The sequence below is a fragment of the Scardinius erythrophthalmus genome, assembly GCF_964197995.2.
Source record: "Scardinius erythrophthalmus genome assembly, chromosome: 15".
Classification (NCBI taxonomy): Eukaryota; Metazoa; Chordata; class Actinopteri; order Cypriniformes; family Leuciscidae; genus Scardinius; species Scardinius erythrophthalmus.
The window spans coordinates 37,413,243-37,427,188 of record NC_138235.1 but is presented as its reverse complement, the minus strand read 5'-3'; the positions used below and the strand labels follow the sequence as shown (position 1 = coordinate 37,427,188).

General features: G+C 38.2%; 1 protein-coding gene across 1 annotated transcript; it reads right to left on the bottom strand.

Annotated features, from left to right (window-relative positions):
* Positions 1-4,869: 4,869 nt before the first annotated feature.
* On the bottom strand, positions 4,870-9,130 carry LOC308703236 (intelectin-like; the record flags this gene model as incomplete). The annotated part of the gene is made up of 7 exons (XM_081386557.1): positions 4,870-5,022; positions 5,160-5,263; positions 5,545-5,665; positions 5,759-5,917; positions 6,035-6,282; positions 6,361-6,468; positions 9,103-9,130. 7 exons carry the CDS (start codon positions 9,128-9,130, stop codon positions 4,870-4,872), a joined length of 921 nt encoding a protein of 306 aa, XP_081242683.1.
* Positions 9,131-13,946: the final 4,816 nt, after the last annotated feature.

Below are 13,946 nucleotides of genomic sequence, written 5' to 3'. Positions count from 1 at the left end.
AGGTTTGAAACAACATGAGGGTGAGTAAATGATGACAGAATTTTCATTTTAAGTGGAGTATCCCTTTAAGAAGGATTTGGAGAAAGATGTTTCTGGAGACACATCTGGTGATGTCGCTAAGCTGCTCCTGGCCCTTGCAGGTAACATAGATTAACCGATAATTTCTCAAAGTATAACAGTTATTTGTGGTAATTATGATCAAATTCCACTTTATTTCCCAATATTTAACTGGTAATTCCTTTACCGCCAACATAGCCTGCAAAGTGCAGATCCTGTATTGCTGTGCTCTTACTGTATTCGTTCATGTCCACAGGCCAAGAGAGATGAGCCAAGTAACGTGGTGGACTATGAGAAGATTGACAATGATGCAAGAGTGAGTAGAGCCCTTTTAACTTCAACTGACTCCTATTCAACATGCTTAAAATAATATTATGATAAACCATTGTACATTCAGATGACCACTGGAATAACCAAAAAGTTTACTTTTTGCAATCCTGTGTCCATTATGGTGATTTTTAGGCTCTTTATGAAGCTGGAGTGGAGAGAAAAGGAACTGAAGAGAGTCCCCTACCAAAGTCAGAGAACCTGTAACCTTTTCCTACGACTGATCTCTGTCTTTCTACAGTTGAGTGCTTGGAGAACAAACATCTGTATTTTGCCAGCAGACTCAATGACTCCATGAAGGTGAGTATCTAATTTTGACCACGAGTCATTTGACATGTAAGGAAATGACATTGGCTGAATTTGAGTTATGTGGGTATGCAGTTTCTTCTATCGATTTTGATGTTTGCAGAGTAAAAGTGTGAAAGAGAAGGCAGTAACACGCATCATCGTCTCCCACTGTGAAGTCAATCAAATGAAGGTGAGCACAGAGTTTAATAGGAATTTTGGAAAATCTATGCACCAGGCAATTTCAGTAAGTATCCAAATGTATACATCTTTCTTATTAGGGGCCAAGCATCAAAGGTGCGTAGTAGGCACCTATTGTATCCATTGGCGTTCTTATTATTAGAGACCAAGCACTGAATGTGTGTAGGCACCAATTAAAATCGTTGGCGTTCTTCTTATTCTTCCGCTCTGGAAGTCTATGGCAGCCCATAGAACCACTTGCGGGAAAGTTATGAAATTTGGCACTCTGATAGAGGACAGTCTGATCTGTCACCATAGCAAATTTGGAGTCTCTAACTCAATCCCTCTAGCAATCCCTCTTTTTCATCTGATTCCTTGGCTCAAGCCGGTTCGATTGCACCATATGACGTCATTTTCCGTCATGAAAATTTGTCCGCCATTTTGAATTTTCCGAAGAACTTACTTTTTCGAACTCGTCCTAGAAGGTTTCTCAGATTTTCATGAAAATTGAACCAGATCATCTTCAGACCATGGCGACAAAAAGTTATGGAATTCAAGTTGATTCATAAAACCGTTCTCGAATACCACGCAAACGAATTTTACGAAGCGCTTGTGAAAACAGACTTAAGGCTGTATCTCTGCAACACTTTATTGTATTCAGACCAAACTTGGAACATTTCATCACAAGCATGACCTGAGGCGACATGCTGCGTTTCGGCGCAGCGCCACCTACTGGTCCGGAGATACAAAAAATTTGCCATTTTGCTTATAACTCCTGAACTCCAAAAATCATAAAAGTTGTCTTGTTAGATTTGGGGCATCATGTGAGTTGACTGATATCCAATTTTCCCATATCGACCATTTTGATTTTTGTACTAAAATAACGTATTTTATGAACGCATGAACGTATCGTTACAAAACTTGGTATGGGTAATCAGTACGATGCTCTGAAGGAGCCTGAGAATTTTTGAGCCAGGGCCACCTAGTGGTAAAATTACATTTTCAATTGCTTATAACTCTGGGTGTGGTTGCCTTGAAGGTACTCAAAGTTTCGTGGCAGCAACACCTTGTGGTAAAAAAGTTATAACAAAATTTCCAAATTACCATAGTCAGCCAAACTTTTACGAACTTCTCCTAGACCGTTTGTCCGATTTTCACCAAAATCGAATCGTATCATCTCCAGACTGTGCCAACAAAATGATATGGATTTCGTTTCGATAGACAAAACCGTTGTATACCGCTGCATCAAAGTTGAGGCATGATGCCAAAATGTCTATTCAGGCTTTATCTCTGCAATGCCTTGACATTTTGACAGCAAACTTTGTATGTGTCATTGTCACCTCACTCTGACCACACCAGATACATTTTTTAATTGCGTCACCAATTGGTCAAAAAACGATAAACCATTAAATCATCTTATTAGTGACTGTATATATAATTATTCAGCCATTTTGCCTAAAATCATCTTAAAATGTCTTTAATTGCTGCTTGCTGCAGTTGATCTGACACTCCCAGCCATGTTGGCATTGCAAAATTTGCAAATTGATTCAAGTTTTGGTATCTGCAGGTTAGAGTAATGGGCATGACGAAAAATTGGCGCATGCTGAAAGGTAGGTCATGCAGAAAGGTCTTTTTCATTTGGTTGTTCAAGCGGTCTGTCGGTCGGGTTAGGGGTCACATTTCACATTTTGGCACGTCTCCTTTCGGCACGCCCATCACTCTGACCTGTGACGCCTGCTGGTCAAAACAATGAAAATGCATCGGACATGCTATAAAAAATTATCTGTGGGGTATTTTGAGGTGAAACTTCCCGAAGGTTGCAGTCTACAAAGAACACACCTTTGAAGGTGCCAAGAAAGTCGGAACGAGTGTTCACAGTCTACTGAGAACTGTTCTTGTCGCCTCGCAACTATGACAGCTGCCGTTAATGAGTGACAGTAACGTTTGTACTGGACTTTTTTTGAAAGTTAAGCCTATATGAAACTGTCTGAAAACAAAACAGGGTTCACAAACTGTCTAAATATCTTTATCATGGTCCATTTCTGTGTATAATAAAGAGTATAAACTACATATAATCGCATCTTAGTAAGATATAAGCCAACATTTGAACAATTTTAAAGGTTTGTTTTTATTTTTACATTTATATCATGATATTTGAGTAAGTTGAAACCCAATAGTTACATTTAAAGGTGTAATAAGGCAATTTCTCGCAAAAATCATTGTCTCAAATAATGTTATGGACATGGGATTGAGGTGGACATGTACTGTTTGACTTGATGCACATTTTATATTCTATACAAACATGAATTTTGTAAATATACAGGTTATCTTTGTAACACAAGTTTCAAATATGTGTTTTCATAAGAACTATGCCATTACAATGTGTCTGAGACATCAGACTGAGACATCAGCCCCAATTAAGCTTCAACTATAGAGCAGCATGTCCTCAAATATGCTTCGCTCCTAAACAAGTAGTGTGGAATAACAAATTTAAGAATCTATTTCAAATATGCTTCCGTACATAACATCACGGTAAATAATATTGTATTTAGCTTTTAAGGTTAAGATGATGATATCACACGAATGATTCGGCTCAGCAAAGTTGCAATTCCTGTTTTCTCCTGAAAACTCTTAATGGCTCTTGGAGCTTGTGTTTTAGCAAGAGAGTCCTGCCAGTCCTGTACTCGAGTCTCAGCATTTGAATAGATATGCTGATTGGATTAGGACTGGCAACACTCTCAGTCTAGAACAGGTTCCTAAACCTGTCTCATCACAAAGTTTTGGTTCCTGCCCCTGAATGTATATAAACTGTAAGAGAACGTTTCCTTAGTCAGACTTTGGTGACTGCAGCTACCGCTCGTGTTCTCAATAAAGAATGCTTGCTGCTAAAGAAACAACCAAGTCTCCTGGTCTTCGATTCTGAGTTTCCAACAGTAGCCTTTGAGAAAGGGTATGCTTACTCTTCACTATGTCAACCAGACTGTTGATGGTTCATTCATTACTAATATTAAGAATATTGTTCAAATGTTCCCTAACATCAAAAGATGTTGAATGTTTACAATTCTATGAAACATCCTTATCATTTCAGATGCATTACATAGATCAATATTCTCCAATGCTTTCTAGAAATATACATGCTTAAAATAATAAAAAATAAAAATCTAAATAATATATTAACTGTATTTAAATATCGTGGTAGAAATTCCCCTATGCACCTAATCGATGTTTACACATTTATCCTCCAGCGCATCTCCTAACCCCCGATGTCTCGTCCCCTGTGAACACGATCATCACTTGTGAATAAGACCTCTAGTGCTCCACTAACCCTCATCAGTAACCAGACAGACTCCAGACAATGCCTTTGAATATGCTTTAATCACGGCTGGGAGGATCTCACACATTTCAGAGAGAATCCCCCCAGCAAAAAGAGTACAAGAGTTTAGATAGGAAAGGTACATAGTAAAGGTAACATGACAAATCATCATCATCATCACACCATTTTTCTCTAATATGATTGGTTCAACATATGTGCAGTTTCAGCAACCCCCTGTAACAGACATTTGTTACTGTCAAAGCAAATTTAGATCTACCTAAAACATAAGGTCGTTAGTTTATTGATTACTCAATATGTCATGGGGCGATTATATTTCAATAACTCTCTAGCCGTGTCCATAATTTTTCCTATTTGGCCCAAGTGCTGGGGACATTTCATTTTCAAAAGAATATAAAAAAAATCCTGCAAGAAAAAGAAATGTTAGTAATGATTAATTCAAAAATTCATCCAAATGTATTCATAAAACCTATTTACCTAAGTAAAGTAAAGTCAAAGTATCTTGTAAACTAGAAGTTAAACTAAAGTATTTTTAATCTTATGTCTGAACAGTAAAATTGACAACCACTGGATATATATCGTAAAGAAATAAATTTGAACAAATAATTATGTAAAATTCAGGTGTTAATCAATGTGGAAAATCTTAGAAAGAAGGAAAGGATGCTGGCGGTTTTAGACTCATGGGAGTGTCAGCGATAAAAGAGAAGCACGGCTGCTTCAGTTATCTCTTTGGAAGCGCTCCATCCCGCATTAGAGCCATAGCCATCCCAGTCGAATCCCGTAAAGTCCCCACACTGCCTAGGGGCTCCCTCAGGAAAGTGTCCACCTCCGCCAATACAGAACTGCAACAATATGAGGACATTACTAACAACAAGACATGCCTAGGCACTTCTGACAATGACATTGGTGCAGTTGAGTTATTTTCATTGTAAATGTATTACTATCAAATTTTACAATCCAGAATATTATTTTTCCTCACATGTTCAGTGTGGCAGCCGGTTGGTTTGACACCTGAACAAAGAGCCATGGCTGCCCTTTCAACATTGAAGACTCTGAATGAGATGAATCCAGGCAGAGAAATTGCTGGGGAAATGCACAGAATATATCAGTGATGATAATCATATATCAATGATGATATGTCCATGAACACATGACATGGCTTTCATTCATTAAAGTGACTGGATCTCAACAATGATGATCACTTAATAATACAAAGGTTTATGATACTGATACTGTCAACTGATGAAGCCACTGTATTAAAGATATTTGGAAAATATTGGCTCACGGGCTGTTGCTGAAAATAATCATTTGTTTTTAAGTGACTTGCCTACTTAAATAAAGGATAAATAAAAAAAGAGTCATACTTCTTGAATGTGGACCATAGAGATTTCTGTTGTAATCCGCATTTCCATTATCATACACGATTGGAATAACAGGTCCATTATCAGTGATGCACGTCCCTATTCCAAACCTCACAGGGAATTTCTGGAAAGAAAAACAGTGTTATTGTAATTTCACACAAAAAAAATAAAAAATTCTGTGAATGTTTCAAACCCTTTAGATAAAAGTGTATCTGACCTTGAATAAATAATAAAGGTTTCCCCCGTGGAGAGTTAAGAAGTGATTCTCAGTGTGGTATCGCAGGATGGAGGACGCGCTCCAGGATTCCACCTCCATATTATTAGGAACGTGCCACACGGACACATCTTGTGCTGGAACGTCAAAGTATCCAGGATTCTGGGACAGAAAGGAGACTATCGTTTCAGATGCTCCAAAAACATCCTTTGATCATTGTGTCATTTCTGTTCCTTCTATTTAACTATTGCTGTAAAACTATAAGTGTAATAAGAATACCTTATAATCATCACTTGTAGAGGCATCTACATTTCCAAATGTGACTGTGTTTGCCCATGTCCCCTCACCATCAGGCCGGTTCGGATCACTGCCCTGCTGACTAGACCAGCGATCACCAACGGTACACTTTCCGTACATGTTGTTTTCATGAACACTGGCAACCAGCGTCCAGCCTCCGCCCGCAGTGGTCATATCACAGAAGGTCTGGTAAAGCACCCCTCTGGAGGAGTTCAGATAGTACAGGCCGTCTGCGTGAACAGAGCATTCCTGAGTCACTTCAGTGCAGTTCTTGCTTAAGATCAAACATTAACATAAAATGAGCGTACCTTCATTAACCTGATACTTTTTCTGAAGTTCTTTGCAGCTTCGAGCAGCATATGCTCTCTCAAGATTGATATCAGCGGTATTAATATGTGATGCTTCTTGTTCATCCACTGCAATGTAAGACAAAGATGTAGTGGAATATATTGTAATAATAAATTAGATTTTCAACATTTTAAGATAAATTCATTTCAATTAAAAAATTGTTACTTACAAATTAATACACTTGCAGTCTCACAGAGCCACACATTCAGTGAGAGACTGAAAAGGATCCCGAAAAACCTTTTTGTAAGAAACATAGTCTGCAAACAAAAGAAGAAAAGTTTTCCACAATTACACTCAACACAGCAAAGCTGAAATTCTTATGTTACTGGTTCCATGTTTCTGTAAAAGACTGTAAAAGAAGCTTACTAAAATCATTAGGCTACTGATATTAAGACATTTCATTTGTATGGCAAAAGAATTCTTACGTTTGTTTCTTGTCTGGTGTTTCTCTCCTCAGATTTGACGAGCACTGTCAAGGCTTTTGGATTCTGGGTGAGTCAGATAATAAAGCTTAGGCAGACTTTCTTAGCATATTTATACTTTCTCAGGAGTGGAATTAAAGATAGGTTACCCGAGTCTAAGTTGAATTAGGTAAATAAGGGAAACCTGAGCCTAAGCGGAACATGTGGATGCTGGAAAGGGAAGTTTTTCTGCTTTGGCTAAGAAAATAACATTTGAATAAGTTAACATCTTAAAGGCCATGTTGCAGGGTTTTTTTTTTCATCGAATTTGTGCAGTTTACTTGTTGGTAATAAACATTTCAACTGTTATCCATTGTATTTTATGTTGTTGGGTATCACAAAACGGAATATAATACGAAAAAGTAGGTACTATCTTACAGCGGCTTGCAATTCTCCTTTCCACCACAATGCATTGCATTACGTCACGTTGGGGAGAGAATTTAATAAAGCCCGCCTTGAGAGCACTGAGAGTGATTAGAGAGACGAGTAACTTAGTAGACGAGACGAGAGTATTCAGATAGCGCAGATTATAGATAAATACATAGACATAGACAGACAGATAGATATAGATAGATAGGCTAGTATAGAGAGAGATAGGCAGACAGACAGATAGCATAACGTTAGCATAGATAGCTAGCAGCTAGATAGATAAATAGAAATATATAGTAGGTAGATTTACAATGGTGAACTACTGTGTTTGTGCTGAGTGTAAAAAACTCTGGATGCTGAGTGAGGCACGTCACATCTGGTCGCGGGGTGAGCTCCTCGACCAGCGACCAAAACGCTGTTAAAGGGTTACTTCAGGATTTAGCATTAAGCTTTGTATTAGTAGAAAACCTGTAGTATTTTCGAATTACCATGCTTTCCACCCTCATATCCCCCTGAGAGGAGAGATTTATGTATTTTTTGTCTGGAAAAAATCCTCCGATGACGCAAAAATCGTCATTTTGCGTCATCGGAGGATTTTCTGTCCAGAGGCTAAAGACTACAGCCAGTAGATGGCGTTGTTCCGCATGTTTTCAGCCCGCCCATACAGGGTGGGATCTCACTCACAGAATGTACACACAGTCAGCCGTCTTTCTTTGGAAGCTAAGCTAGCAGGCTCTTGTTCTGTGGAGAAAGCTGAATAGTAGGAGAAAGCTGAGTAAGTAGGGGTTACATCCTCCTTTTCCCGGACTTGTCCGGCGGGCGAGATTGTTCAAAATGTCCGGGATTTCGGCTTTTGCTTTCTGCGGTCGCCATTCATTGTTTACATGCACACCTCTTGTATCAATCTAACTGAATTCATTCCGATCGGTGAATCTGAATGTAGTGTTTACATGAACGCTAAACAAGTGATCAGTTGATGTGCGTTTTAACATTGCTAAGAAAATTCCCGCACCTCCGTGAGAGATACGAGACCAGCGCGTCTCAGTAGCAGTGACGCCACCGGCCTCGCGCCGTTCTCCCGCGGCCGTCAGTCTCGTCCTGCTCGCCACAGTAAACATGATGAATGGCGACTGTAGAACGCAAAAGCCGAATCCCGGACATTTTGGGCGATCCCGAAATCCCAGGCAGACTCATCACGGAGACTCACTGGTAGCCTAACCTTGTTTTAAACTGCACTCTCTTACCAGTAGGCGTGGCCTCCTAGGGCAGCGAAGCAAGTGCATTCTGGGAGTTGTTGTCTTTCATCCACATGAGCCAAAAATACATTTTCTGGCTTTTCTCAGTCTAGAAAGCTCCAAATTAAAAAATTTCTTCACATTTCTTCTACATAAATGACCTATTTTAAATACACATTCATCTTTCCAGAGGTGAAGTATCCCTTTAAGTTACTTCCCTACAGCACAAGCTTTCTAACGCAGTTTCCATGAGACGGCACCGCCGGCGCCCACACAAGCACCTGCCAAACACAGCGGCAGACACGCGGCGGCTACGTTTGCAATAACATTTTCACCGGAGGAAGAGATAAACGCTAATAAACGCACATATAGCTAGCATGATGCCTTCTATTTCTAGATGACAAAGACGAAGTTTACCAGTACTACACTATGACAAATGTTAGCGGTACTTATCTGAACTAACGTCATAATCACTTCTACTAGATATAAAGAAAACGTTGATTTTTCACTCGGTGCTATTCAATGACAGTAAAAAAAAAAAAAAGTGCCGTTAGTGCACTGCTGCTCGTAGACTATTTTTTACAGTCTATGGTAGACTAGCTCCAGTGCTCATTTCTGCGTTGCTAAATGAACTCACCAGGACACTTCACCAACTCTCCATTCATTCTCCTCGGACCATGCATTTAATTATTAAGTATTTATGACATTGTGGTGGCGTTCAAGTGCGTTTAACTCGTAAATACGATCTATACGAGATGACTTGAACGCACCATAATGCTAGGCTGAGGCTACCTTTCCTCCACTTCTCCCCAACGTGACGTCATCACCGAAATGCATAAAAAAACCCGTTAATACTAAAAACGTAAAAAAATGGTCTTTAAGACCATTTTTATGACATTTTAAAAATGATATACATATCTTGAGTGATTTATGTACCCATTAATCGACAGTGGTGGTTAACCTGCAACATGGCCTTTAATTAGGTAAGACATTGATATTGATCTTTCATCAGGCTGTTATTGAAAACCGGTTAATCCTAATAGTCCAACCAATCTGTATGTCACACTTTTGAAATTATGCCACCATGTACGCTAGGGTGCCACTCAAATTTTGTTTTTCTATTTTTCATCTAGTAGGGAGGTTAAGTGACTTTTGACTTCAAGTCATGATGCAAAGGTCCCCTTTGGTATGGAAGTACCTTAGGGCCATAGAAATAAATTTATCCTAAGACACAAGTGAGATCACATTTTGTATCTTATATACGCACATTTTTTAAAAATGGCCGCCGACCATACTTGAGAGGCCCATATCTTTGCTTCTGTTATATCTATAATGACAAATTTGGTATCAACGTGTACGTTTTTGGGGTCAAGGAGTCCAAAAAATTAGGTTCCAAGACTAAAAAACAATAATGTTGTCCTTACCATGACAATTGGAGGTGAAGTATGCAATTTTTTATCAAAAACTGCATGCCAAACACAACATGTATGATTTGGATGGGGGAGGTGAAGTAGCCTCTGTGATGCTGGCCTAATATGCAGCCTATGAGATCCATTCTCCGGCTTCAAGGTTCTCTTTCACGAGAATGTTTCTGACTCTCTCTAACCACTGGTAGCCTTCTTCAATTACATTGATGAGAGGACGGGAGGCTGGATGAGGATGACTGTTGGTATTCAGGGCAGGAACATACAAGACCTCATCTAGGCCAGAAGCCAGGTCCACTACTCAGGATGTTTTTTGCTACCTTTTTTTCACTATTATTTCCTATTATCTTATACCTTGGGCCATCACAAGTTGATAACAATCACCCCCAACTCGGCCCCGTTTGGTCTCAGGGGCCAAAAAACACCCTTTTTTGGAAAAGCTTTTGGCGGAATGATGTAATTGTGAATATTAAGGTACTGCAGCTACATAAATGGCCGTATAACCCTACAATCTTGCATGGTGTATCCTGACACATAGGGGAAACTAGCAGAAAAAGATTCTGGGGATTGCTGCCTTTTTGCTGTCAAATATCACCCTCAACATACCCCAAAAGACAAAAAAATGGCTGTCCGCCTGACAAATTGTCATCAAAAGTGATAATTTTCAAGCATTTTATTATATAGGCTATATCACTGCCTCAAATGTACATGAAAAACTTCCCAAGTTTATAAGCTTCAATTTAAGTCCAAGATGACCTTTCTATCTGGATTATAGCTGGTATAACCAAAGTTCTCCACTGTACCTCAAATCGGAGAAAACAGAACTTTCAAGCATTACCATTCTATATTGGATTAAGCATATTTTTTGCATATGCACAATGTCTTAAACAAGAGTTGAGACTTGACTTATGTACTGCTATACTATATGAAGTGAATTAAATAAAGTGAAATAAAGTGAAAAGTGAGTAATGTTATGCGCCTAGGTCAGGGCTATTCAATTAGCTTCATTCGTGGGCCGGATTATTAAATCGGAATGTTGAGGAGGGCCGGTGGTTAGCTTATTTATTGAAACATTATTTATTATTTATTGAAACATAACAGTTTCAATAAATAAGCTAAAGTAAACCTAAAAAAGTAGCCTATTGTATTTACTTGGAAATGTGGTACCCTGAACAGTATGCAGATTTATGAGTCTTTCATAAATAACTTATTTACAGCTATGTACAAAAATATGAATTATACAAGATCATAGGTATTGGTAAGAATTATTTTATTTATAATTATTATAGGCTTAAATTAAAATATTCTGACAGTGAGACGTGATAACCACAGGTAAAACCATGCATGGCTACTCACTCACTACCACTGTATAACAAAATCCCTAAAAACTATACACAAAATGAATTGTATATTCCTCTACCCACCTAATTAATCTACTGCAATATAAATGACTATAAGATAGTATTTAGTATAAATATTTCATATTTCTGCCCAAACCATAGTAAATTACTACAGTACATTCATGGTAAATGTTTGTAAAGGTGGTGATTAGGGGATTTAAAGTCTTTTAACTTTGTTCATGGCACAGTGTTTCTGCTGTTCATCTCATCAGTCGTGTTGGGAATGTTGAGGGTGCTTCATCTGATTTAAAACTAGTTAAATCATCGAGTGATTTGTGGTCTGTAACAGAGGTGTGACGAATTGAACAACTTCTCACTGGATGTTGCTGTTTAATAATAGTGTCCAGAACTGGGAGTAAACGCAACTCCTTTAAGCTTGCGTTCCGTTATCCACTGGGCGGTGCTGCGCAGTTCAAAGTAAACTAAACTGCGAGTTGAACTGAAACTAAACTCACAGCAAAAAAGCCAGTGTACATTTAACTCAAATTGAGTCAAATTTAACACTCCCGAAATGTATATATGACTCCCTCCATTTTGGAGTTAAAATAACACTTTTGAAAGTGTGAAATATATACATTACTCATGGAGTACATTTGAACTCTTACAGTGTTTAAAATGTACTCCGTGAGTAATGTGAATATTTCACACTTTCAAAAGTGTTATTTTAACTCCAAAATGGAGGGAGTCATATATACATTTCAGGAGTGTTAAATTTGACTCAAATTGAGTTTGTATTTATGAGATGTGCTTTTTGACAAAAGGAATCTTTTCAGAAATAAAAGCAAAGCATTTAACCTATTGATAACATTGAATGCACATCAAAACAATCCAGAAAGTTAGAATTCGGTTCATTGTAAAGTTAAAAATAAAGGCAAAATGCAAACAGTTGTTTTAACAAACTAGTTTTTATTAACGAACAAGTCCCTTTACATCATATGTTAACTTTTAAAATAAATGAAGGCAAAATATAGGCATTTCTGTCATCAGAATTATGTGAAAGCTGCTCATCAAATGGTCTGTATCTCTGTAATACTTCAAGTCCTGTACATGTCAGTGAATGTAAGTCCTGTGTCAGTGAAGTTGAGTCAATACCTTCGACTTTGCAACAGTACAGCAACAACATTCAACAGATGAAAAACAGTTGCAGGATATGAGTGGATCAGTTGTGTCCAGTTGCTGACAGTAAAGTTCAGTGCATAGCCTAGTTGTTTCACAGAGCAGGAAAGGCTGTGCAGATCCAACTTTCTCAAAATCCTGGAGTGCTGGTTCCCTAGAGTAGACAACACAAAACCAGACCATTTACAATTAATACTATTTGTGTTTTATAAATACAGCAAGGTGACTCAAACAATAAACTATTTTGGTTAGATTAAGACTTGAATTTACTGATTTCCAAGTAAATTAAAGACTTAATTCATCCAAAAATGTAAATTCTGTCATTATTTACCCTTATGTTGTTCCAAACCAGTAAGAGTTTTGCTCATCTTCGGAACACTTAAAGGGATAGTTCAGCCAAAAATGATATTTAACCCATGATTTACTCACCCTCAAGCCGTTCGAGATGCATATGTCGATCTTTTTTCAGACGAACACATTTTCAGTTATTTTAGAAAATGTCTTAGATCTTTCAGTGGTTATAATGTGAGGCAATGGGGTCCACTGCTTCAAGTCCAAAAATGTGCATGCATCCTTCTCAAAAATAATCCATCCGGCTCCAGGGGGATAAACGAAGGCCTTCTGAGGGTAATCCGTGCAGTTTTGTCATAAAAATATACATATTTAAAACTTTATAAACGGAAATAACTGGCTTCCGGCAACGGTCGACGCGCGTTCACGGAGATGGATGCTGGCGTATGACGTAGGACGTAGCGTAGGAAGCGTTGTGACATAAAACGAACGTGACAGCGCAGCCAGTAAATATGTATATTTTTACGACAAAACCGCACGGATTACACTCAGAAGGCCTTCATTTATCCCCCTGGAGCCGGATGGATTACTTTTGTGAAGGATGCATGCACATTTTTGGACTTGAAGGAGGTGGACCCCATTGCTTCACATTATAACCACTGAAAGATCGAAGACATTTTCTAAAATAACTGAAAATGTGTTCGTCTGATAAAAGATTGACATATGCATCTCGAACGGCTTGAGGGCGAGTAAATCATGGGTTAAATATCATTTTTGGGCGAACTATCCCTTTAAGATATTTTTTATAAAATCTAAGAGATTTCTGTCCCTTCATCGACAGCCTATTCAACTATCACTTCCAAAGCCACAGAAAGGTATAAAGGAAATCATAAGTAATCCATGTGACTCAGGTGGTTTAACTTGAAAAATTTTTATGAAGCAACAAAAGTGCTTTGTTTGCACGAAAAAACAACAACAACAAAAACTCAACTTCATTTACAAATTATTAATCTTCGATGCACGCTCACTTAACAACGCATGTTGGAAATTAATATTTTATAAATTAAGTGGTAAATGTTTTGTTGCTGCAAACACAGCACTTGCGTAGTTTAATAAAATGTATGTTAAACCACTGGAGTCGCATGCACTTTAATGATGTACCTTTACACCTTTCTGGGGCTTGAACGTGGTATTTGCGTGGACTGTCAATGGAGGGACGGGAAACTCTCAGATTTCATTAAAAATATCCT